Genomic DNA, 26,715 nt, shown 5'->3' on the forward strand with positions numbered 1-26,715 from the left:
AACGGCACTGTTCAACCAAATTGCTGTGTTAATAAACCAAACTTTTTACAGTACCCTTTTTGCCCCAAGTTCAAATGGACTGACAGGGGCCTGTCTCTGCGGATGTTCAGCCTCGCTGTAGGTCTCTCATGGCCATTGCTGGAACAAAAAGGAAAGTATTCTGTTATATCACTAAGTTTCAAAACTGGTAAGAGTTGGCACTGACATAAGTTATACTTTCTTAAATTTCTTATTTTCCAGTTTACCATTTTCCAGTGTGTTTTGATTTTTGATTCTGATCCTGTGACATAACTCTGAGCCTGAGCTAAGAGCATTCTTTTATTTTAGTTTGGCAATAGTGATGTGGAATGTATGCATGGCACAGGTATTAAGACATCTTTCTTGTTCTGACACACTTACAGCCCAGTCCATAATTAAGGAGGGTGCCTTATGCTAAGACGGATCCTAAATCAGTTGATTTAGTTGACATGTAGAAGAACATGGAGGTAGATTTTCAGAGCTGTAAAAGGTCTACAGCTTGCAGCACATCCACTCTGCAGACCAGGCCTGTAGCAGATGCCCACATTCATGGCAGGAGTAAGTGGCATAACCACAGCAGGCTCTGGGAAAGCCACAGAAGCGGTACTTACTCCACACAGCTAGTGCTGCCTTTCATCTTTTTGCTGCCATCTCCTCCTTCAAGACATCTCCCTTAGAGAACACTTTCTCTTTATGTCTGATGTGGGAAAACCATACCGATATTATACCATGCCATCCTGCTGGGTATATAACTTAAAACAAGAAACCACATTCTATAATGAAGTTTATCCATTTTGGCCAAAAGCTATGACTAGTCAGAAAATAGGGTTTTTTTCAATCTGAAATTCTGGCATATGAAAAGCAAATTAAAAAACATATCAACTTAATTTTGTATCAGCAAAAGAACTGAATTTCAGACTTGCTGTGTTTCCCACACACTGGAAATGTTGAGGTTTTTTCCTAATTTCAGAAACTACAAAAAATTTCACGTCTCAATCATGCAAAATAGTTCAAATGGATAAAGATTTTTTTCAGTCGACTTACAGTATTTAATTTTTTAAAAAAGATGTCAGTTCACTATTTAAGATTCATCTGTAATGTGAAATAAACAACTATAACCGACAAAAAATGAGAAGCAAAGTTTGAGCTAATCTTTTGGACACTGAGGTAATGCTACATCTCAGTATTTTTAAACTGAAATTATAAAGTCTAAATGAACAGTTTCAAAAGCTTCCCATCTACAATGCATATGTAATTAATCTGAAACACTTCATTTTTTGAAAAAAGACATTTTTTCCCAGAAGAGAAAAGTTTGAATGATAAACCATTTTTTATTCAGAACTATTCAGACTCCTACTTCAAACTAGAAGTTGCAAGGACCCTCTGTGACATAATTCTGACAGCATTTGAATTAAGTGTATATAGATTTCTTAATATGTAAGTCATTCATTGTATACGTAGTGCGTACAGAATTTGGGGGGACATAGATTTTATCTATGAACAGTTGAATGCATCCATCAACTGAACAGTTGATGGATGCAGTTGAACAGTTCAATGCATCCATCCAATTTTAGCTATGCCTAATAAATTGTATTACTTAAATGAATATAATTTGACATGATTTCAATAACAGAGACTGACAAGGGGAGTCAGCTTACCCAACTTTTTGTCTGCAGACAAATAAAGCAGTAACAGCCACCAACATCACAATCAGAAACAAGCCAGCACTCACACCTTCAATAACTCCAAAGAGAGGCTCTAGAAACAAAACAGTATATTTATATATCTTGAGGAAATGATAAAAAGATTCAGAGAATCCATAACTTTCAGGGGATCTGTTATTATCAGCCGAAGAAAATGGCTAAATAAAAGGAAATGTATGGCATCACAACACTTAGCTAAAACCTGGCCTTGATTTTCTGTCCTCATTTTTTCAAAACATTAAACAAAATTTTTCACTCCCAACCACAGTAAAATAAAGCAAAATCTCTATTATATAGGAGTGGTGCTCTTGCAGTTAGAAGCTTTCTTGGTGATAGCCTCACTGAGCATTTTTCCTTTTCTCTACTTTCAGCAGCTCTGTCAAGCAGTCCTCTGAATTTTCCAGTAAAGGTAGATAAGCCAAGTCAGCTTCCTCTCAGAGGACATGCACAACAAGCTTTGTTCCACTCCTTACAAATAGCTCTAGATGCCAGAGTATTCTTAGGCACAATATATAATCACATGTCACAGTCACTGATAACAGCCTGAAACTAACCTGCCTCTGTAGTGATCGGTAAAGAGAAGAAGGTGTCTGCAAAGAGCGGTTTAGGAAGTTCCTTTGGGTCTTCACTGAAAAGCTGAGTAAAAGCTCGTATGCTGATTCTAAAAAATACAGTAAAAAAATGGCATATCACATGTTCAGAACCAACAGCAGAAAAGCAAAAACTCATTTGCCCCTTTGAGACAACAAAAACCTTTCCACTGACCACAGATAATTCTTAATATAGACACCTGAGCTAAACAGTCTTACACTTAATTAATAATACTGATCCCTGAGTTAAATATGGGGGAGCCGAGCCAGTACAGGTGGAAGGCCCTGAAGTACCCTGGCAAGGTAACAGATGGGGCTCTGGCTGCAGGCACACACAGCCTGACCATGTCTAAAGGCAGGACTAGCAGAAGCTGCAGAGGAGAGAGGACTCAGAAATGCTTCTCGGGGGGGACACACTCTCCCTTCACTGTGCTAATGGATAAATGTTATAGTCTTCTTTGTTCTCCTGGTAACGTGGGTATTTCCCAGACGGAAGTTTTGGGAAATGTGCCCTAATGAGAGCAGCCTATAGTAGGCTAGCACTGTTTTAATGATGATGAAGAAGCTGAGAGGCACTCCTTGGCATGGGCCTTCTGTCCATGTGGCATTTCAGTGAGCAGCTTGCAGATCTCTTGGGACAGTATTTGCCTGTGGGAGGGATGTCATGAGCCACACTGGAGCTCATGTTTGGTCTCACAGCCAGTGTAACTGCTGAGGCTGGTCTTGGCAGTCATCCTCTTCTATACCCTACAGCTAACCTGGACCTAGTTCTGGAACCTGAGAATGGTGACACAGCATAGAATGGCTTCCAGGTTTTTCTAGCTTGTTCCAAATGAACAAGTGGGGTAGTTCTGCCAGACTGAGTGAAGCATGCTTGCCTCTTCTTGTCTTAACTTAGCCAATTGCCTTCAGTCTTTCCAAAGAAATGTTGAGCAGCAATAAGAGAGCTTCCCATCAAGTTGATGTAAATAAATAAACCTATTAACTGCACAGAGTTTTGTGAATAATTAATCATATCATTCCCATGCTAGTGAATGACCTGTTCTTACCTATGGAACAGGGCCAAGTTCATAAGCTTTCATAAATTTGCAGTGAAACACAAAGAACATTGTACAATGCAGTTCCTAACCTACTGAAGCTCAAATGGACCAGGCACCCAGATGACACCAAGACTAATAATGTGACAGAGCACAACTACCAATATAAGTCTAACCTGTAAGCAGTTCGAGGCTTTAGAGGTCCATCACAGAATTTCTGGTGATCTGGATCACACTTTCCTCCCAGATTTTCCATTTCTCCTCCAAGCTTAATGTCAAAGCTTTTATAGTCACTGTCAGGGTTTTCAGCACAGCTACTGGCAAAATAATTTGTCTGGTAGATGCGTATAGAATCATTGTGTTTGTATTCCAGGTAGGAAGGTAATGGGTGCTGCTCATCGGGCTTTGGTCCTTCACTGCCTACATCATGTGCAGAGAAAGACAGAAGGTTTAGATGCTGCAGCCATTATTGTGATGAGGTTTATAGGCTCAAGCTCTTAAAAGATATGCTCTTATTCAATTTTCTGTTTCTTGGAGGCTATCTCATGAATACAATGCTACAATGGTTAGTGTATCTTGTTTCTAGTACCAACCTTTCTATTATTTTTTTAGGCAGATTTCCTCACAAGTCCTCAGTGCAACTTCTGCTGCAATACGCATGCACAGGTCAAATGCTATGACTTTTTTTCCTGTGCTGTTGTTGGGAGTTTTTGTGATCCAGATTCCTGGATCCTACTCCTAGCTATTTCAAAAAGAAGTAAAAAACACCATAAACTGACAACTCTACTGTATACAGAGAAAAACTACAGTAGGAAATTACAGGGGCCCCCTGAATGTAAATTCACAATACTGGAAGAGACTCAGATAGGCAAAGCTATGACAATGAGTAGTCCTTCTCAAAGAGCTTTTTAGTTTGCCCAAACATGACAAAGCAGACAGTGGAAATATCATCTGGTTTTGTTTTGTTTTTTTCCCAAGGGCTGATGGACAGAGAGATTAAGAAACTTTCATAAAGGTCACAAGATATGTCCTGGTATGCCAGTAAATGAAGCTCCTTCTAAAAACAAGGTATAAATTGTTGAGACGTGTATCTGACTTGCCAGACACACATCTCAATAATAGGTCAGCTGTAGAAAAGGAGGTTTACATGCCTGTCACAAGGACCATTTCTGTTCTATTTTATAGTGCTGCATGCAAAGTCATGTTCTCCAGTCAGCAAACATCACCTGGCAGACCTGTGGCTTCTCAGCATGGTTTACTGAGACTCTCCAAAGGGGCTGCCTTTTAGTGTTCGCACCTAACACTTAAACTACCTTTCAAAATCTGTGCACAGCAAGGCACAGATCTGTGTTCACTGGCAACCAACATAAGCCTTTGACTAAAAAAGTTGTCTGAACATACACGACACGGTAATCTAGAGTACTGCTTCTGTCTGAGCTCTGTAGTTGCCACAGACTCTCTGAGAATAGAACTCTCTACATCCTCAGGCTAGGAAGGAAGTATAGATCCAAAACCTGTATGACATTCAGCCATTAGATGAGGAGAAAACCTGTTGCTGTTTTGGATTTGTGTGAATAAGACAAACAAAGTGATAGGGATGTACTTCCCCATGTAAATTTTACTGGCTATGGAGAGAATAGCATTAAATCATGACACTTACCATCAGCCTCCCTCACAACCACAGTAAAGTACTTCACAGCTCCATTAGTATCACTAAACCAGCTGCAGTTAAAAGTAAAGTTGATGGAGGATTTGGTAATCAGCACCTCTTTTTTATTCACTCGTACATCTGGAGGTGGCTGAGGAGGACCTGAGTAATTAAATAAATGGAAAATAAATACAAAATAGAAAAAAAGCATTACCTATGTACTTGCTGTGAGCTAGATCTAATAAGAAAAATGCAATTTGTAATAAATCTCGGTTGCCTGGACCCAAGTCTCTGATTCTACTCTCTCTGCAATCAAGAAAGCATCTTCACCTCCCACAGTGAAACTGACAGAAGATGGAACAAGCCAGCAGTGTGTTCACCATAATAAGAGTGACACCTCCTCAGTATGAATTCCTGCAGAAGCCCACATGGAAATGCATTAAAGTCGTGTCAAGCCTATGAAAACAGAAATTGTAGCTGCTGAAAACAACACAGGTTAAGCCAAGTATTTGGAGGCCACTTAACACACTCGCTACAGAAGTTACCTATTTTAAGCTTCTATATTTCTGCTTTCTCTTCCAGAGGAATAGCCAAGGCTAGCCAGACAGAGCACTCAAATACAGATTACCATTTTCTAGACTGGCTTCAGAATCTGCATAGGAAATGTTCTGTGTATGATACAAAACTACACCTTGAACAGTGACACAGCAGAAGTAAACTGGAAAGTGAAGTACACAGGGAAGAAAGTGCAGCAAAAGTGGGGATTTTAAGGATCTACCTTGCTGATTCTTTTAAAAATCTATAGTACTGAAACTATATTGCACATATGGGAAACATATAAAAACCGTAAGCAGGAGGCTAAATTTCAAAAGCTTTTCGAATGCCAAAAGAACCAAAAATTCGTACATTTATATGCTTTTTAGCTAGACTTCTTACATCTACAAAGTCTAGCTGCAATTTTTTGTGTTCCCTTGAGGTAGGGCCTCCAGTGTTAACCAGGGCCTGGGAGAGCAGCAGTGTTCAAAACAGGTAAGTGACAATAAACAAACATGAACATAAACCAAATAAGAATAAACATGCTCAGCAAATCTTCAAACAGGACTCGGTCTCACCTCTTGTGACATGAATAACTAGGTCTTACATCTGGATTTGTAGTATCCTTTGTGATAGAGGAAGGAGATTTAAAAGGCAACTTTTCAAGGGGCAAAGGAAAAAGTAGTTTGGTGACTGAATTCTAGCTTAGCTCAATAGCTCCCAAAGCAAACATAATTTTTGTGATCTAGCATTTCAGACAAATGTGGCTTTTAAAAAGCAGCTACAGAGGTGTCCCTGAATACAGACCTCCTGCCCATCCTCTCATTTTTGAGTTTAGCCCTGGAACAGTGCAGGCCTCTGCATTGTGCTGTGCCACTGAATCCTGACGTAGTGCAAAATCTGGGGCAGCTCTAGGGTCAGCAATGGCAGGCTGTTGACTGCAGTGATGCCTGGCAGTGCAGAGGTACCAGCAGACGCTACTGATACTTCACTCAGCAGCCTATGGGTAGAGAAACTGAATAAACTGTTTCAAAGCACATGCTATAGATACCTGGATCCTCCCTCTGGTAAAAGTCCTACAGGTGATTTGGTCAGGTAGCACCTCAGAACAGTCTATAGACGCCAAAAGAGAATGTGGTACTGCAATCCAGTGTCCTTATTGATGGATATTTGTGCTGAGAATAGCTACCATCAATGAGGGGAAACAGCCAGATACAGAAAGCCAAGTAGTGAGCATGAAGACAACTGAAGAAGACAAGGCATGTGATGATGAGGACAAAGTATTTATATTTCTCAGGCTAAATTTCATAAATGAGCCAAATAATTTGGTCTGGAAATGTGATGAGAGGCAATATAGTCAAAATCCTGCATTGTCTATCACAACAGAGACAAAAGAATGGGTTCAGTCTACTTTGGCCACCACTCCACATATTGGCAATTGTGGAGTTCAGAACTCCTTTTACTGTCTAAGTAACACGAGCAATTGCTTATTGCTGCTCAATGCCTGTCTTCAGGGCAACTCTGAATTGCACTTACGATCAATCATTGTGATGGTGCTGTCTTCAACCACTTCACTCGTCATGTCTGCAGAATGCACCTTGATGGACACCAGGTATCGCTTGTGGGGAACAAGGGTCATAATATTAAGTAGAGATTTGTCTTTTTCTATCCTTTTAGAAAATTCCACTTCACGGGTGTCCATCTTCTTGCACTCAACGCTATACCCATCAAAGTCAGAATCAGGAGGAGTCCAGGAACACGCGATGGCAGTAGAGGTTTGGGGCCGACAGTGAAGGCTTTGTATCTTGTCTGGCTCTAGAGAAATGTTGAGAAGTTGAAACTCAGTGGGAAAAGGAACAGGTGTCATACACTCTCTGCTCACACTACACCTCCTAGATTCTGTGTCAACCATCAGATCAGAACAGGACGCTGGGAGTCAGAAGTCCCAGTTATCCTGCAAATGTGTGCTGCATGATTATTGTGTAAGGCTGTCTAACTCATTTTAGCCATCTGAAATCAGATGTAGTGACATCCGCCCCATTAGCATTGTGAAGCTCCAGTAATTATTGTGAAAACAAGGAAAATACTTCAATCCTACTTGATGAAGTCTTAACATGAACAGCAACACCACAAATAAATTAATTTCTAGAAAGTTGTTACAACTTATTTGGAGGCTTCATGTGGTCACTTATATCAGTCAATATTGATACTGTCATCTCATCACTGATCTGGTTTCCTGGGTAGCATGTGATGTGTCCATATTACTAAAACATAACATAGAAATATGCTTCATCCATGTAATATGGGAGCACCATTTATATCATGTAACATGTAACAAAGACAGGATTTCAGTCTCAAATGGCAGGCATCTACATTTAAGTGATTAAGTACAGGTGAAATTTAAATTATCTTGCTGTATTAAAGAGTATATAGCTTACTAAACATAGATGTCAATTTAGAGCTGAATCCCACCCCAAATAACATGAGGATTTGCCGTGAATCAGTTATTTTTACAATTTCAAATCAGCCTTTTACTGAAGTAGCTAGAGACAGCTAGAGATGAAACAGATTCACAGACATTGGCAGAAATGCAGAGCAGTGAAACACTGATTCTAGTTTCAAATCTAGTAAAGCACAGCTTCTTTCATCCTTCCTTATCATTCAGAAACATGATTATTTCAATATACTACCATCAGAGAAGTTTAAATATTCAGCCTTATTTTACTCCTGTAACTGATTGATTCAGGCTCTGGAACCAAACAGCTTGACTCTGGATGTGAAGATTATAAATGTATGTCCACTATCATTCTTTAAACAGCTGACCTTGCACACAGCAAGAACTTAGAATCTAGCTGAATTCATCACTGTCATTCGCGAGTTTATTAATGGAAATTACTGATTGCATAAGGAATTGGTAATAATTTACAGTTTTGCATTTTCTTCAGCTGAGTGTTAGGATGCAAGGGAAATTTTTACTTACTTGTTCTCACACTTGCAGACTGTGACTGACTGTATGTCTTCCAGCTGTCACCACTGACAGTTCTGACACTGAACTCATAGAGTCTCCCTGGTCGCAGGCCATAGATGATGCGTACTTTAGATTTGCTGCTGCTGTAGGGATTGAATACTGTGAGGGGATCCTTTGGAAGCCACTGCACCTCAAAATCATCATAGTCTGTCCAGTCTGGAGGACCCAGCCAAGTGATTGATAAAGAAGTGTTTGCAACATCAGTAAATGACACAGTGCTAGGAGGGCTGGGTGCTATGCAGAAAGGGGGGAAAAAAGGAGAGAAGAAAAAGAGATTCTTAACAAATTTTTACACAAGACAAATAAAATGAAACATGGATTATTTTCTTCATGCATCACAAAGTAGTTTTTATTATCTTGTACACACAGCCAGTTACTGCACCTGTGCTGATGATGGTGACTTTCACAGTCATAACATATTCCTGAGCCTTTGAAAGAAAAACAGTGCTGACTGCTTTTCTTTCACATTCCATTGTTTTAATGCTCTTAAGGTTATCCTTCATCTTTATACCTTCAGTGAATCTTATAACAATCTCACAAGCCTGTTGCATAGTTGTGAACTAATGAATTCAAACAGATGGGCCTAAAAATAAATCCCATACCTGTTCTTCCTTCAGCATTTGCTGTGTTGGTCAGCTCACCACTGTGAGTCACCACAACCAAAGTATACTTTCTGCCAGGAATGAGCCCCTGGAAATGCCACTCTTCCAGGTCTTTCCTTTGCTCAGTTTCTTTCTGTGTCCCATTTGGGTTGTAAAGATTCAGCTCATAGAAGTCAACATCTCCTGCTGCTGGACCCCAAGTGAACCACAGACTGTCCGTCATGTTTCTGTTGGACGCCTTGAGACCAACAACTGGGGCTGGTACTGAAAAAAAGGAGGAAGGAATATTACTTTTTGTAGAACATCCATTGGGTGAGAAGAAGCAAAAGGGTCAAGCAGACCTCATATTTGTCCTGTAATGACAGTCATTTTATAAACTAGACAGCCACCACAGCCAGCTGAAAAGCATAAAGCATATCTCAGTAGCTTCCTTTATTATTTTGAACTGCCACTGTTACCAAAAGAGGTTGCAATGTTTACAAAGGATAGTTTTGCAAATGTTTAGCAGCTTTTTCCTACCCAGTGTTTGGAAACACCCATTTCTGAGGTAGCTGAAAAATTGCACCACTGTGCAGACGTAGTCCCACAGATGGGTTCCTATATGGTGCCGCAGGGGAATAAAGAAAGGTTTCACAGAATGCCACAGCTGCTAGAGCTGCTTAGAAAACTCTGCTTCCCACATATGGCTGAACAAACACAGAGCTGCGGCCAGAGCTTCCCATGGGAAACAAGTTTTATTTCACTGGTAGACTGGCTATCCCATTAACCCTACTTGCTTTGCCTTTCTACTTTTTCCACTCAGGCCAATATTGCTTTTTTGCCATTTTCCTGCTTAGGGAGCGTACACTGGGATGCCTTTCCTCTGACATGAGCTCCTGGGAACTGTTGTAGGGTTCTTCACTTCATTTTTCCTGCTGTACCTACATCATTCAGAATTTATATTTTTATATATCTAATGCTTTTTACATATTAGAGCCGATTATGATACTTCTGATAGTTGCTCTAATCTAGTATGAGCATCAGACTCAGACCAGCTCACTGGCGTCCCACATGAGCCCCACACTGGAGACAGATAGTTTTCTTAGATGTTCTTGCCTGTTCTTCCATAGACAGATGACTCGTTAGTGAGGTCTCCACTGTGTGTAACAATCACCATTCGATACATCCTGCCTTGACGCAGGTTCTGGAACGAACACTGTTGGAGATGCTGCTCTCCTGAAATCCTGTCATGAAGGGACTTGTCTGGATTGTATAGGAAGATGTCATAGGAATCAAGTTCCCCTTGAGAGGTGGTCCAGCTGAAGGACAGTCGGTCAGTGGTGTTCTCTGTGACTTTCAAATTTGTAACAGCTGCTGGAACTGAAAAGAATGTAAGAGTAAATATCAGAGTCTAGCCACTAAGCTGAACCTTTAATAAACTCATGGCTGTAACACATTTCAATTAAGCCACAAGTAGTTAAGTAATATCAACAGCAACTGTCAGAAAGAAGAGGAAAGCATTTATGAAATGTCATTGAGTCTCTCCAATACAGTATTTTTATTTCCCTGAAAGCCTGATTCTCTAGCCTGTGCTCACAGATAACTGTCCATTAGCTTCTACAAGAAGTTATAAATCAGTAAAGACTGCAAGCAAGACTTGGCCTTGAGTTTAGAAGTGTGTATTCACATCAAATCCTACACTAAGAACCTTGAGACTGTGAATTAAAAACTTGATGACCATAAAGCATTCAGGTATTTCCACAAAAGACAGAGGGAAGCATTCAGCATTTTGGTTTAATATCCTTACTATGAACCATGGTCACATTATTACAACAATAAAGTTCAGATTCACATACAAAGGGAAAATGATGCATAAACATCCAGAGTCTGTACCTTACTAGAATCTTTGTAGAATCAAAATATACAGATGGTTCATGTATTTAATGATATCTGACTGAGGGAAACATAAGTAAACCAAGATGTTCCAATTACCTGTTCGGCCAACAGTTTCTGCACGCTTACTGAAGAGTCCACCACTGACTGTCAAAACTTGTATTTTATACTTCTTGCCAGCTAGTAAATCTTCGAATTTGTGTTGTTTGGCAGTAGCTGGCTCTGATTTGTTACTCAGGAGGATTCCTTGCTCGTTCAAGAGCAGAATGTCGTATCTTTCGGCTACACCAGGAGCTTTCTGCCAGGTGACTAACAAGGAATGACTGCTGTAAGCATGATGGGCTAATAATTCCTGGACAGAGGCTGGAACTGGAAGCAACAATTAAAGGCAGAATATTACCAGGTGAAATACAGACCATTCAATACACAACTCTGAATAAAGTAATTAACAGAACAGAACTCTGTATGTGGGAAATGTCTGTGCATATGTTTATGCAAACAACTAATTCCTAGACATAAATACAAACAGATGAAGTTACAGAGCATCATGAATATCTGTACTGGGCATGGAGAAGCAACAGATATATATAGACTATCATGAAGAGATGAGAGTGAAATGAACTGAATGAAATAGTTAAAAAAGGAAAATGAAAAATAAAGGAGTGGTAAATTGGTGCAAAATAGTAGCCTAGAATACAAAATGTTAGCTAGCAGCTGCTGCACAGAAGTCAAGGCCATAGATAACAAATGTAGGTGCTAAAGAGTGAAGATACATTAAAAACAAGGTATTGCATTGTTTTGTATGTTCTGATACCCTGGACACTGGGGCAATATGTTGTCTAACAAGCCTTGACCATGCAATAGGCTATGCTAGAACACAATACTTGCCTACATGGAGTGGATGTATGTGTCAGATGGGTACAGGCATAGGAAATGAGAGGGATGGAACTGCATTCATCCTATGAAGGAAGACACTGGGCTGGACTAGAATTCCATGCACATTCACCCAGGTAAAGCTACTGAAATGACACATCTCACTGGTATTAAACAGACCCATGCCAACACCATGACTCATGCTTTGAGATAAAAAGTTCCCATGAGTGTGAATGTTCCCATGCCCTATGGTACATTCATAAACATTATTGAACATTATCAAACAAAGATCAGTCTCTGGGAAGATATAATGCAACTTTCTCATTGTCTCAAGAAAAACATACTTGTTCTCCCAAAAGCTGCTAAGCTGTTGTGCAAAGTGCCACTGTTAGATTGCACCACCACCCGGTACTGCTCCCCAGCTTCCAACTTGTGAAACATGTGCTCAGAGATGTGTTTGGAGACACTCTGAGAATCAAGTTGATGGTTTTGTTGAAATATAGTCACTGTGTAGGAATCAACATCTCCACCTCCAGGGGTCCAGCTCACTTTCAGACTGTTTGTCATGCCATTAGGTGACACATGAATGTTTCGGACCTTGCTTGGAACTGGAAAAAAAACAGGGAACAAAAAGGCACCTGCTCACAAATTTCCTGTTTGACTCAGGCTTCCTAATTTCTACCTATTTTATGGCCACAAAAAATGATTCAAAACAGAAAGATCATTTACAGGTACAAGTAATGTCATTCATGGGTAAACACAAGTAATATTGTAAACATTTGTGTGGGATTACACAATTCTATGTGTAATCTCCCTCTTGTCCATAGGATGCCTTAAAAACACCTCAAAAAATTAAATCTCTTTAGGTACCCTCAGTCAGTTAGCCATTTTTCCATCATTATCTCAGTCATTCACTACAGGTAGGTAAACAGAGGTGCAAAATAAGTAAGTGATTTAACTAGAGACACTAAGCAAACAACTGGCATGCATGGGAATAACAGAAACCTGAATGCTGGCATCTCAATACAAATCAGATTGTTTGCCAACAATCAAGTATTAGTAAATGTGACACTTTTTTATTAAGCACGGGTGATGGCTAAGTACTAGTGTGATTTTCAACAAGATCTGCTGTCTCTGAGCCAGTGTTACATAAGCTTGAATACAATTATGGCTCACCCTTGATTTTGAGCGGTTCATTCTAGAAAAGCCTAAACACATTTTAAATACCACATTATTTCTTACTTGTCAGGCCTTCTATGAAAGTAGCCCTCTGTGCATCTCCACTGATGGTCAAAACAAGAATTTTGTATAGACGGCCTGGAGTCAGAGCTGTGAACCAATACTCCTCAATGGTGTTCCCAAGGAAAATGGGTGGGAAGATCTTCATATCATTGAAGAGGAGCTGAATCTCATACTTATCAACATCCCCCTCAGCCTTTGACCAAGTTACCTGCAGATCTTCTGTGCTTCTGTTACTAAGGGTCAGTTCCTTCACTGACTCTGGCACTGAAGAAGTGAGAAGAAAGATGGGAAACTTCTCAGTACTTACTAACAGATCACAGCAAAAAGCTAGCAGCTCTGAAGTCATGCTTCTGAGCTACAGTCATGCAGTTCCCTTGAGAAAGCAGTAGATTGCACTTATTTGGGTACTTTACTCCTCATCTAGCACTGGAATGTCCCATTTCAGAACAGATGCCCAAAATTTATCAGCATAAAAATAATAAATAAATAATAATGGAGCCTGCAGGGAGTTCATCTAGCCAACAAAAACTGAGTAAGATTTGCATATACAACAAAGACAGAAAAAAGAGGGCTGAGCTAGTGCCAAGTAGAGGCAATTCATCTGTGTGATGCAGCACCACAATGCAGTTTCCAACCTGTGCCAGACACAGGTGAGTTATTTTTGCCCCTTGCTACATCTTTGTTAATAAACTGAGTTTCTCAGCATGGCTCCTTAACTAACATACAGTGCCAGGTGAAAATTGCACCCAAATCCCTCCTGGCTCCCAACTAGCCATCTTATAACTCTTGCCCCATGCTCTCCAATTCCAGTGCTTGGGATAGTTCGAATAGACTGAGGTCTAGTCTATCTTCTGTCCTATATATTTCCATGACCAGAAAAAACTGTTTAGCACATTCTAGCACAATTTAATGATAAATACTTAACTCATGTGGAAAACAGTACAACTGTTTTTTTGGCTTTCAATTTTTCAAGATTTGCTTTCCAATTCAACTGCACAGTGATGCAGTTTGTAACTACCGATGTTTAAGTTACAAACAAGCAAAAAGTGGTCTCTCACTTTTTGCTTGTTTGTAACTTAAACATCGGTAATAAACTAAATACTGCTTTCTATATTTGAAATAATACACATTCAAACAGTCAGAGTCAACATTCTATGTTAAAAATCATACGAGATTTTTGTTCCTGAGTATGGTAAATAAAAAATAATACCCTGGGTTGTCTCAGAATGTTTCCAGAGTGCTTACTTACTTGTTCTGCCATAGACTCTTTCACTAGTTTCATATTTCCCACTCCTTGTGCTGACCGTGACACTGTACTGCCTCCCTGGGACCAGACTGGTGAACACACATTCATTTTCATCCTTTGGAACACTTTTTGTTTGGATGAAATCATTGTTGTTCCTGATGATCACTTCATAATTATCAAAATATCCAGATGCATGTAACCAGGACACCTTCAAGTAGTCACTTCTGGCTGAATTGCTGACAGTAAGTCCCTGGACACTTGAAGGGACTGAAATAAAAAAAAAAAAGCAGAAACTTCCTGAAGTAACCAGAGTTGTGGCAGAGAGTTATATTTGTGGTAGTTACCAGAGTTTTGTGAAGAAGTTGCAAAAAGACAACAATGTAGATTTAAGCAATAAAGTAGCATCTGCACTTTACAGGCTGCTTTACATCTTATGACAATACAATGGTTTGCCTTTCTAATTTTTGGTCTTATGGAACTTGCTCTGTTTTTGTAAGAGTAGTGAATTCCACAGACAAACACTGATCCAAAATTTGGTTCTCGTCCTTTTGTAGCTGTTCCTTGGATTTTCACTTAGATAATGAGTAGACTAAAATTACACTAACTTGATACTCTTTATTTTAACACCCCTTACAATCTTTCTTTTGTTCTAGTGGTCTACCAAGTGTAAAGTCTCTGTTTTTTCCATTTTTGAGAAAGTTTTAAAAGGTTCTCCATCATTACTGCCATCATTTTCTGAGATTTCTCTATTCCTGTTATAATATCCTTGAAAATTGCATTACCAAAACCACAGACATATGTTACATTACCAAAATCAATTGACATGGGTTTTCTCATTATTGTGACACTTCACTCATATATTACTAATTAGCCTGTCTTTTTCTGTTCTTTCAGAGCCTGAGTAACTTTCTGAGGAGATGCTCTGTAGGATATACTTGAAGGGCCATGTAGAGGCTTTAAGGGCAAGACAACACATTTGAGCCAAAACTGACACATATTTCTGTTGACTCATAAGGACTGACATTACTTTCATTCATGCTAAAGTATTTTTGCATGAAATAAAGGAGCAACGGGGGTATAAGAATAAAACTAGGTCTATAAAGCTGTAATTTTATGGCTTGATCCTCCAACCCCAAGCCATCCATCCCAGTTTGGTCAGATATTGATAAATCATTGCCATTAGCCATTACCAACATAACAATGGTTACAGTGACTGTACTTGCCCAGAGCCTCTTTACCTGTTCGTTCCTGGCTGAGGGAATAGTTTTCATACTTTCCACTCTTTGTGGTTATCATCACATCGTAAAGCGTCCCAGGAGTAAGGCTGCTGAAGGAGCATTCACTGAATGATTTGGAAATGGTGAGAGTCTGAACAACCTTTTCATCATGAGAGAGTGTTACCAAATAACTGTCTACATCTCCAGAAGCTGGCAGCCAAGAAACACTGAGGTAGTCACTCCGACCTGAGTTATTTACTGTTACTCCAGTCACACTGGAAGGAACTGCGCAATAAAGAGAAAAAATTTAAAAAAAGCATTTACTAGCCAATTCTTATTGCTGTGAGTACCCCTGTAATGCCATCCTCTGCAAAATAAGCAGTCTGGGACTCCTGAGAAATTCTGCACTCACTGTCTCTAAGCAACATTCATCTCCTTTTTTAAATACAGTGAAGGAGATTGTTCTTGGTGGCCTGATAGCAGCAGGATTCTAAAATCCTAGAAGCTGAGTTATCCTCTCAAATTGCCATTCCTCAGTAACGACAATAACTGGCGAGGCTGGTAAGGGGCTGAGGCTCACAGCTGAATGTTTCATTTCCAGGGGGTTCTCTGCCGCCTAGTGGACAAAACATGAATGCCACTTGTTTTTCAAGCCAGCAAGGTGAGCTCAAAGGCTCTGCATTGCCAGAACTATCATCTCTCAGGTACAAAACTCAATTTTTTCAGGGGCAGAACCTACTCATAGCAAACTTCCAAATTTTTACTGGACTCTGCTGCACTGAACTTACTTATCTCAGCAGAGGGGCTGGCCAACAGCTGTTAGAGTCAACCCCCTCCCCCCCCGATGATTTTACAACATACACTACTCTAAGCCTTTTAGTATTATTCTTCATTTTTTTTCAGGCTTGTTTTGCCTTTTCACCTGAAAATAGTGGTTTTCAAGGAGAACATTGGAGAAAACTGCAGAATGCCTGGCCTTTGCCAAATTCACATAATGGTAACATTGCACCATGTCACCAAATTTTTCCTCTAAACATCCACAGAACTAGTATTACATTTCATGACTCTTTAAACCTAAAGATTTTGATGCAACAGTAAAACTCATTCTATGAAGTACAGAAGGACCTCATAATAACTAATTAGCCCTGGTGGACATTCTTTGATGCTGGATTAAAAGAACGGGTTGTGAGAAACTGAGACACAAATTCACTCTACTACCTTCAGGCAGGTTCTTGGCACACATAAGTAGGGAGCAATCATACTACACCACCACCACCACATAGCCAGTGGAACAAGAAAGTCCCTTCCAAGGAGTGATTTGCCCAGATAGTTGTTCATTACTCTCAGGGCATATTTTTGTCTTCATTACAGAGTGATCCTGCTGTAGAGTTCCCACTGTAGTTACAGCAGTTAGCTCTCTAAAGCTATATTTACACAAATTTGGACAGACAGTGTGCACATATGGAGCTACACAGATGAAACGCACATTTTTCTGAATTCTCAGTGCAGTGGCTTAAACACAAGACCATTCTCTTAGATAAATTCAACTATCAAAAAGCAGGCTGGAGTGTTTTCCTTTTCACCTGTTCTTTCCTCTGCAATTGTTTGCCTTGAAGATATCCCTCCACTGACAGTGGTGACAACAACTGAATAAAGTCCTCCAGGTTTCAGGGGATAGAAGTGATATCTATTTGTTTCACTGGGAACAGTTTCATTTTTAATGACAACATTTTCATGAATCAGTAGCACTTGATATGAGTCTACATCTCCCAGTGCTCTTGTCCAGTTGGTGAACAAGCTGTTGGTTGATCCTTGATTTGACACAGTCAGACCTGTCACTTGGGCTGGCACTGAAAAGGAAATTGTCATACTGTTACTGAAGAGAAACAAAATAAAACAAAACAGAATCCCCCAAAGAACACAAGTTTAGTCACACTGAGGAAGTGCATCAAAAGAACATTCCAATTTGCAGCCAGACTCAACAGGACTAAAAATACTTTAACTGGGGACTGCTTCCTGTCTGGGATGTGGTCTATGGGAAATTAACTGAAGAACAGAAAGGTCTTTCAGCCTTTAGCACAACTTTTCTCAGTCAAATGAAAATGATTCAAGATCAGGGAACTGAAAGAGATGACATTTTATAAATACCATTAAATAAAAGCCATCAATTTAGGAAATCATTCAGGGTTTTTGATGACTACTTCAAAAATAGTCTGTGACTTTAATTTTCCTTTTCCTCTCCCATTCCCAATCGTTCATTTCTAATAAATGGCAAACTCGTTTGAAGAATACCTCAGGCACAGTCAGCTATGCTGTGTCAGACCCTTTAATTTTGGGGATAACTAAAATTCATGGTTATGGTTTAACTTTTTATGTAAGAAGATCTACAGGATACCAACTTTTATAACATCAAAAGATGAACTGCTAAACAAACATAACATTTATCTAAGCATAAGCTCATGAACTTAGCAAGACCCAAAAGGACAAAGAAATAACAAAGGAATGTAATATGTAGCTCAAATTTTATCCAAAATCCTCTTTTTTTTAATTTGGTTTGACAATATTTGGTCAAAGCAAAGAAATACAATTACTTCTAAAGATTTCTTTCTACATGATCAAGCACAACTGAAATAAAGAAGACTCTATAAAATGTGAATGCACTCTTCTGCTCTTGTTTTTCATCAACCTTTTTGCACACATAGTACTGGTTTAGTAATCATTAGCACAAGCTAGAAAGTTAGGTACAAAGCTGAAGGGGTATAAGTCAGATGGAAGTGAAATTCCAGCTATCTAATAACATAACAGGGAAATCAAGTATAAGCTAAACTTCTCAGGCCTTGGAAGGAGTTAAAAAAATTTAAGTAAGGACCACCATCAACTCTAGGCATGTTTCGATTCAAACACAAGCAGCTTGTTTTTCCCTGTGCTGTGCAAGCCAGAGCTACATTTTAAAACTTTGCTTGCACTGGAGAATGTTTAAGTCAGTGCTTAACAGCAAAGTAAAGCAACCTGTATGGTTTAAAACTTGCACATGTGCACAAAATCAGCACGCTGCAGGGGGTGAGAATGGGACCTTCCCTGTGACACAGTCATCATCCTCAATAACAAACACATATTCTGGAATCAGAAGAGCAAAAAGATTCAAAACACATCTTCAAGGTCGCATATGTGACCTTGTGTCTGTCAATCTTGGAATGTTCCCCCTAAAGTAACATTGTCCTGTGTGGTGATGTTTCTCTTTTTCCCAGATGATGAATGTTTTGCATCAAGGAAGTGACCTTCCTGAAAATACACAATGAAAATGGTTCTTCTTATATGGAATCTTGTGCTAATGCAGATTGATTAGATATGACATAATATGTCAGAAAACTGTTTTGCCAGGAATTACACACCTATTTCCCAATAATCTTAAATAAATACAGCAAGATAACCTGACAGTCAGAAATGAGAGACTCAGACATGTAACATTTGTACTGAGGAAACAAACATAAGATCAAGACTCTGGAGATTTAGACACCGAGTTAATTAAGTTCACTACAAAGCAAAAAAAAAAAAATTGTTAATGGTTGACAGAAGTAAAGATTAAAACAGTTTGACAAGATGATACCTGTTCTTCCTTCTACCGAAGTCCAGTTGCTTAAAGTCCCACTAATGGTAGTGATGGTTGCTGTATATTTCCTTCCAGGTATCAAGTCAGTGAAAGTGAATTCCTTAGCTTCTTTTGCAAGTCCTTTCTTTACAATAGGGAGCTCACTGACTTCAAGGGAAACCACATAGCTGTCCCATTCTGCAGCAGGGGTCATCCACATGACACTAAGTGAAGATTCATTGGCATGCTTTACACGGAGCTGGAGAACAGGCTCTGGAGCTGGAAAAGCACACAGATATCACAACAAGAACAGAACTATGTAGTAAGCACACATGCCCTATCTCAAGCTGTTGTGAGAAATGTGTTCTTTAAGACAAAAATGTGACAGCAAAAGAGTATCTGCAATCAAGAGGAGATTCTTTACCTTTTTCTAGGAAGCCATTCTTACAAATCTAGTATTTGTGCCTCTCCTCCAGTAAAGGACTATTAGCAGCAGACTTCAGCAACACACTATGGTGGTAATGCTTAGGTTTAAACTTACAGCAGGATATATATTTTAGTACAAATGGAAATGCAGGGAAGTCAGCAAACTTCCTCTCGAACTCTGGGTGCTGAACAGGGATATAAGATATTTGAACCATAAATCAGATCTACAACAATGTACTTCTAACAAACAAGGATGCAAATTATAGGGTCAGAGTGACATTGATTTTGCATTGATTTATATCTAAGTCAGGCTGAGAGACACTTCAAACTTACTGGGGCATAAAAGAAAGAATCCAATCAGTGAATTTCTCTGTGTGTTCATGTGTGTGTGTGCCTGCATACCCAGCAAGCATGTCTTGCCTAATATAGTCCCTGATCTGATTTTGTCCCTGTCACATTGAAATACAACTCACTTTCCAAGTCTGTGGGTTAATGTAAGAGAAAACTGAGTCACAACAAGGCCTAGTATCTACACTTCATAACAAACACATTATGCACCTCACTGTGGGTCAAACACAGTCATGATACACCCACTGCTGGTTATTATTAAATGGACCTTGTTCTAATCACAGAATCATAGAATCACTTAGGTTGGAAAAGACCTCTAAAATCATTGGGTCCAACTATTCATCATTTAGCTGAGTCAAATAAAAGTAACAGCATAAAGTTAAATTACTTGCAACGTATGTCAAAGTAAGGAAGATGAGAATATATCTTGCTCTGATCAAGTTTGCTAAAAGTCAGAGAAAGTATCAGTTCTGTAGCTTCTAGTGGTCTTGCTGTTGTGCAAATTAACAAAATTAAGTCCTCAGGGAATGACAGGTGAGAGTATAGTAGAAAAGGCAGGCCCCAGGAAGGGTGAGGATAAAGTAGACTGGCACTGTCCTATCTCACATTTTTCAGTTAAGCCTTGCCTTTTATTCCTACTCCAAGTCTTCCTTTTCCTTTCCTCTGAATTGCACTTATTCTGCATTCCCTGAGCAGAAATTCTAACAATTATATAAAAATTATTTTTTAAGTTTGAAGCAAATCAGATGTGGCTCTGACTAACACACTGCAAAAGAATTCCACTCATGTCCCTGCAGTGTATATGGATTTCCTTTGGAAACAAAGACTGGAACAGACTAACCCATTTTCTTTATGAAGCACCAAACCAAGAACTGGGATGTTAAAGGACAACCACACTAAGATACACCTTTGCCATATGGTTAATATTCTTTACACAGACTGGCAAAGAAACATACTGATGAACAATACAAGAAGGCCTATAGTGCTTTCTTTAAGATCTTTATAGGGTGCCCTACAATCAGCTACAAAATATAGCAGTGAAATGAACATGTAATCTAACACCTGAGTCATGACAGAATTGTGATATAGTTCCCACAGCTTTCACTAACAAAACACTTACTACAAAAGTAATCCCAAAAATTTCCGCAGAACTGCTAAAATTATCTCTGTAGTTTACAAAGGGAGCTCCTTTTTACTGTATTAATTGTGACATTAACTTGTGGATTCCCAAGTACTCTTCCATTGTTCACAGAGCTGAACGCTTTGCACTTTCACAGCTCCTGGACAAGCATGCTGACCTGTTCTTCCCGTGCAACTTGTCTTGCTCTGCAAATCGCCACTCTCCACAATGACTTCCACGCCGTACTCCCTCCCTGGGATGAGGCCAGCATCACGGATGAGGTACTCGGTGCTGTCCTTCTCGAGGGTGGTGTTGAGCACCAGGGCTGAGCGGTTCCACAGGAGCAGGTGGTACCTCTCCCAGTCTCCCGCAGGGGGCACCCAGGTCACTCGCAGAGACCGCGGCCAGCCCCCAGCTCCCACCTGCAGCTCCGAAACTTTCTGGGGAACTGGAGAAAGAGAAAAAGCAATTCTGAAGTGGGTTATTTCTGGTGAGATGTAAATGTACTGGCACAACCTGTCTCACAGCACAGCTATTGTACCAGTGCTTGGACTAGCTAGAGCAATATGAGTTATCTTGCTGCAAAGGTTGGCTTTCATTTTAAAGACAATTTTTACTCTTCCCCACAAAAACTACTCACTTATTTTCCTGCTGGTTTCTGACATCAGAAATGGGCAACCCATCTTAGGGCACCCCTGTACAGTTCTTGGATGCTCCTTGCAGTTTTCAGTCAGGTTCCCTGTTGTTTCCTGCACTTAAGCTCACTTAGAAACTGCCTTATCTATTTTTCACCGCTAGGGTTCAAACTTCAATCTCTATATCAGCCCAATTCTGGTACCAGCAGCGGAAATGCAAAGCCTAATGGCTTCTTTCACAGAAACAGCTTCTTCCACCTTGTATGCCCTAATTCCTCCCAGCTGTAAAAGGCACTGAGATCAAGACAGTGGTCTATTAAAGCATCCACTCTATCCTGTCCTGTACGTCAAGGATCCTGAATTTACAAGCCTAACCTTCTCCTGCCTAACTGTGTACTCCTGCAGGGCACACTGGACCACTGAAGCTATTCTGATTTTCAAGGAATAATTAAATATTAGCCAGACCAATCAGAGACTAGAGGACAGATGCAGACCCTTAGGGCAGGATACCTTTAAGCTTCATATTAAGATACTCAGAGATCAGTGTTGGAGCCCTGAGACCATCCACAAGTATTAGCTGATAACTACAAGGCTAGTATTATGTTCTTATGCTTCATCTAGCTTAGTTAATATTTAATTGATCAGTAGGATCAACTCGTAGCAGAGGACTGAAACCTCTTTAGCAGCATCACAAAATACTCACCAGTTTCACTTCCCATGGGCTTTGCTGACTATCAGCCCTAGAACTCCCACATGCCAGTGAATATGGGAAATGTGTTTCAATTTCTGAGTGAGTGGATAAAAGCACACAGTGTATTGTTAGGAAGCACAGATGAACTTACATCATAACAGATAAAGTTCAGCCTTGTCAGGCTGACTGGACATTATTATACCCTAATGGCACAAAGTTTCAGTCTCTGAGATGTCCATATTTCTTACTACAACATTTTTTGGCTGGTTCTGCTGCACCCTCTCAAAACACAGCAATGTGTATTATGTTCTTGGGCATCTGGCTCTCTCTGTGAATTGCAGAGGGACCCTAAGAGTCCAATCCCTTCAGCATCTGTAGACCTGACAGTCTGGATTTACAAATTTATCTTTACTCCTTCAGCTTCTTTACTCCTTCATCTTCTTTACTACTTCAGCTTCTGCTGAAATGACTGTTTTCAAAGCTCTTGATGTCTGTGGTAAAGGAAGGAATTGTTTATGATCAGCATCCTTGGAAATAGGACTTGTAATCCCCAACTTTGAAAGCACTGGGTCTAGATCACGAAGCTGGGGATCAGTGCTGCTGAGTGAGGGCCTGAAGTTCTCCCTTTAGATTGAAATGGTAATCTTAAAGGACTTTAATGGTAGGCCAAACAAACAAAACAGACATGCATATAAACCAGTCCAGCTTTGTACTTGCTGGACACGAAAGACTTCTCTTCCAGCCTGCACTGAGAATGGGGTATGAGCCAGGTATGTCAAGGATGTGAATTTCGCATGAGATGTTTAATTGTAGACAATAGATATTTACTAAAACAAATAGTCTGCTTTCATACACACTCATTTTCTCCCTTTTGGCTCTGAGTCTACTAGAAATTCATGTATGCATTCTTTACTGAGTTTGACTTTTTTTTTTTTAACCATCTTTTTTTGCTCAGGCTAGGCTGGTGTGGAAGAGATGCCACACCTCTAGGGCCAGTAATGCTGTGGGAGAACGATGAAGGATTTTTCAGGTTCAGAACTCATACAAAAGATACCTGAAAGAAAATTATTACTTCTGAAAGAAGATAAAGAACTCATAACTCAGCTCTATCTCAGCTGCCACATGCCTTTGTTAATCCATGCTGTTTATAGTAGAGAAATCTGAGACGTAATCTCTTCCGGTTTGTAGATTTGTGTCTGGAAGTAGGAATAAGACTAGACCTAGCAAAATTACTTTAAAGACTGTTAATAATTTGACTACATGCACACTTCCCCATAATGTAACTCAGTTTATGTAGTATGCTGAGTTGAATTCAAGACAACAAAGTTGGTCAGAAGTGCAGTAGTATGCAACAGTTTTGTAACTCACTCAACTATAAGGTCCAACAAAAATTCACGACTGTCGCCTGCTCCCAAGATATGCTGGAGCTACTTTTGGCCGTCAGATTAACTGTTGCCACAAAGTCAGTAGGGGGTATTCCTGAAACAGTATTGTGCTCTTAATCTCATTTTGCCTGGAATCCAAATAATTTTGTCTCTTACAATGATTTGCTACAAGGCCAGTGTGGGCAAAAATTAGTTACAATGTTCTTCCTGAAGCAGAAGACTTACATGTCCTGCCTGTTGCCATCCGATCGGTGAACAGTTCGCCACTGATTGTGCGGGCAGTAACCTGATAAAGACGTCCTGGAGTTAGCTTGTCAAACTGTGTCTCTGTGACTGGTGGCTGCACAGTTTTGACTTCTTTAACTGATCCAAGATGAGATAGAGTGATATTATAGAAATTGAGGTTTCCTGAAGGTCTTCTCCACTTAACTTTTAAAGCATCTAAGCTGCCATCGGTAGTCACCATCAAATCTAAGACTTCAGCTGGGGCTAAAAAAAGAAAATAAGAATAAAATATATCCACCACAAAACATATAACACCTGCTGCCTCCCAAACTCCCAGAGTTAAGTTTTGGTTTTGAATAGTTTTATGAGCCAGAGTATGAATGATTTTGCCTGAACACTTCCCTAAATCACTTCCCTTCCATAAATCATTTCCCTAAATGCCTCCCATGCAAAACCACCACATTTGATAAGATTTCTGTAGAAGAAATTGCATCTTATTCTTCCCAGAGATTAAGGAGAATGAAGGCATGACACCTTTTTTCCCAACATAAGTGTTTTAACCATTGGACTCTAGTAGAATGTCATCTTATCTTTATCTCTATGACCACAGAACTCCAGCCTGAAAAATGTTCCTGAAAAAAAAAATTCTATAACTCTAATTCTTTGAATCAGTATTTCTTTGTGAAAAGAAAAAAATCCCGACAATCCTGAAAAACCCGTATGAAACCAACCAACTAGGCAAACAAAAACCCCAGACAACTCAAACCACCATTTAATTTTACAATTCTTCACCTACTTTATATTTTTTTCCACTTCCCTTTTACACTTTTTCTACTTTCATTTCAGCCTCTAAGTTTGTTGCAGTGGTAACTTAGGGAATTAAACAAGCTTATGGTGTCTCTAACTTGGAACATGAATTACATATTATTCTGAAATATGTCCTATAATGCTATTAGGTTATGGCCTTAGCTTCTTGTTTTGTTGTGATGAATTCTGAAATCATACCTGTCCTGATTGTTTGAAAATTGCTGCTCTCCAATCCTGCAGCCTGGCTTATGATAGAGAGGTTATACAGGTGGCCTGCTTCAAGTCCTAAAAAGGTGTAGGAGGTCAGGGAACCTTCCTGGCGAATCTCTTGAACTGGTACATGATTATCCAGCAACAGCAGCCTGTAATGATCCACATGTCCAGAGCCAGAAGACCATGAAACATGGATAGTGTCTGTCTTGACACTGACCTGAATATTTTTCACAGGAGATGGAACTGTTGGTATAAAAAGGACACATGCTTAAGGCCTAATGGTTATCTCCATCATTTCAGCAATTTTGAATAGATTAACTGTTGGAATATGTTGGGTTTCTTTAGGGTTACTGAAAACCCAACCCCAAATACACAACAAAAATGAGACTCTATTCTTAGCAAACAATTCTTTATGTCAGTCAGAGATTCATATCTTATTTCTACTTATAATCAATAGATACTTCATAAATAAATATATATGTATATAGCCATGTAGAAAAATTATACCGATTTGTTAATTTCAAATTGCAGAAGTACAGAATACTGTAAGTGGTTTTGCTTAGATGAATTACAGGAAAAGAAGTCCTACCAGTGGATCCACTAATGTGAAGTTCTCGGGTAGTCTTATTTCCAGCAACAGCACTGAGGATTATGTTGTATTTATTCCCAGGAATGAGATTGGAAAATGTATTTTCTGTTTTTGAAATTCTTCCTGGTATGGAGACTTCCTGTATCTTTTTATTATCACGATCAAGTAATACTAGGTTATACATGTCAACCTTTCCCGAGGAAGGATTCCATTGAACCTGCAAGCTTGTGAGCGTAGTTTTTTCCTTATTAATTTCCAAATGAGATGGTGGCAAGGGATCTGCAGTTAGGAAAAAAAAACCAGAAAACATAAACCATTTCTTGCTTTGGGATTGTCTGAAATTTTACACAGCAGCACAAGATATCTTCCAAAACTCTCTATCATCATCATGCTGCCAAAACTTTTCAAAAAGCTTTTTCCTTCTATTTATAAACACTGTACATTGAAGCCAGTCTACAAGAGAGTCTTGAAGAATTCAGAAATATTACTTTTATGTATTTGTACACACTCACTCACACAGACATACACGTAGCAAAACACTTCCACTGGGGATGTATATTGCAAGCTTGGAAATCTGCTGATAGCAAAACTGGAACAACTTTAGTAAGAAACAGCAAACACGTAAACCCAGCAAATTATACTCAGTGCCTCAGTGTAATGTAGCTTTATAGATGGCAGCAACAGCTTTCATTTCCCAGCACTCACCCGAAACACTTTATCAGTCAAGGACATGAGCATTTGCACAATTTTAAGGGCAATGATCTTTTGTTTTTAGTATTAGCTTCAACAACTTCAAACAGATTCTGATAGAACATGCTTCTGCTCTGTTGTAGTTCTGTTCATAACAATTTAAAAAAACCCCAAAAACAGTACATAGGATATACCTTAAGGAACTAATATTGGGATCACTTCTCTGAAATGCTCAACATTCATTATGTTGTTTATTAAGAAGCTCTCCAGTAAAATCACCTGTGAAATAAGATACACTCTAAAGGAAAGATAAACTGACCGAACCTGAAGAATCTGGTTGATTTTATTCAGGTGCATTTCATCACTCACAAGACTTCATGCAAACCA

At 39.5% G+C, this 26,715-nt stretch overlaps 1 protein-coding gene across 4 annotated transcripts in view; it reads right to left on the minus strand.

Moving 5' to 3' along the window:
- PTPRB (protein tyrosine phosphatase receptor type B) overlaps positions 1-26,715 on the minus strand; it is a 62,500-nt gene that overhangs the window by 13,854 nt on the left and 21,931 nt on the right. For 3 of the 4 annotated variants that reach the window (XM_018910164.3, XM_050985869.1, XM_030237880.2), the window contains 20 exons: positions 25,639-25,917; positions 25,035-25,292; positions 24,030-24,293; positions 21,272-21,541; positions 19,218-19,478; positions 17,194-17,460; positions 15,632-15,895; positions 14,397-14,660; positions 13,148-13,411; positions 12,250-12,513; positions 11,132-11,401; positions 10,256-10,519; positions 9,161-9,424; positions 8,511-8,792; positions 7,067-7,345; positions 5,009-5,158; positions 3,525-3,768; positions 2,276-2,382; positions 1,677-1,776; positions 55-138 (listed from right to left, as the gene is read on the minus strand). In XM_018910164.3, coding sequence (XP_018765709.2) covers positions 55-138; positions 1,677-1,776; positions 2,276-2,382; positions 3,525-3,768; positions 5,009-5,158; positions 7,067-7,345; positions 8,511-8,792; positions 9,161-9,424; positions 10,256-10,519; positions 11,132-11,401; positions 12,250-12,513; positions 13,148-13,411; positions 14,397-14,660; positions 15,632-15,895; positions 17,194-17,460; positions 19,218-19,478; positions 21,272-21,541; positions 24,030-24,293; positions 25,035-25,292; positions 25,639-25,917 — 4,699 coding nt within the window. The remainder of the gene's footprint in view (positions 1-54; positions 139-1,676; positions 1,777-2,275; positions 2,383-3,524; positions 3,769-5,008; positions 5,159-7,066; positions 7,346-8,510; positions 8,793-9,160; positions 9,425-10,255; positions 10,520-11,131; positions 11,402-12,249; positions 12,514-13,147; positions 13,412-14,396; positions 14,661-15,631; positions 15,896-17,193; positions 17,461-19,217; positions 19,479-21,271; positions 21,542-24,029; positions 24,294-25,034; positions 25,293-25,638; positions 25,918-26,715) is intronic. The other variant, XM_050985880.1, reaches the window with a different exon arrangement.

This window comes from Serinus canaria, chromosome 1A (assembly GCF_022539315.1).
Source record: "Serinus canaria isolate serCan28SL12 chromosome 1A, serCan2020, whole genome shotgun sequence".
NCBI lineage: Eukaryota > Metazoa > Chordata > Aves > Passeriformes > Fringillidae > Serinus > Serinus canaria.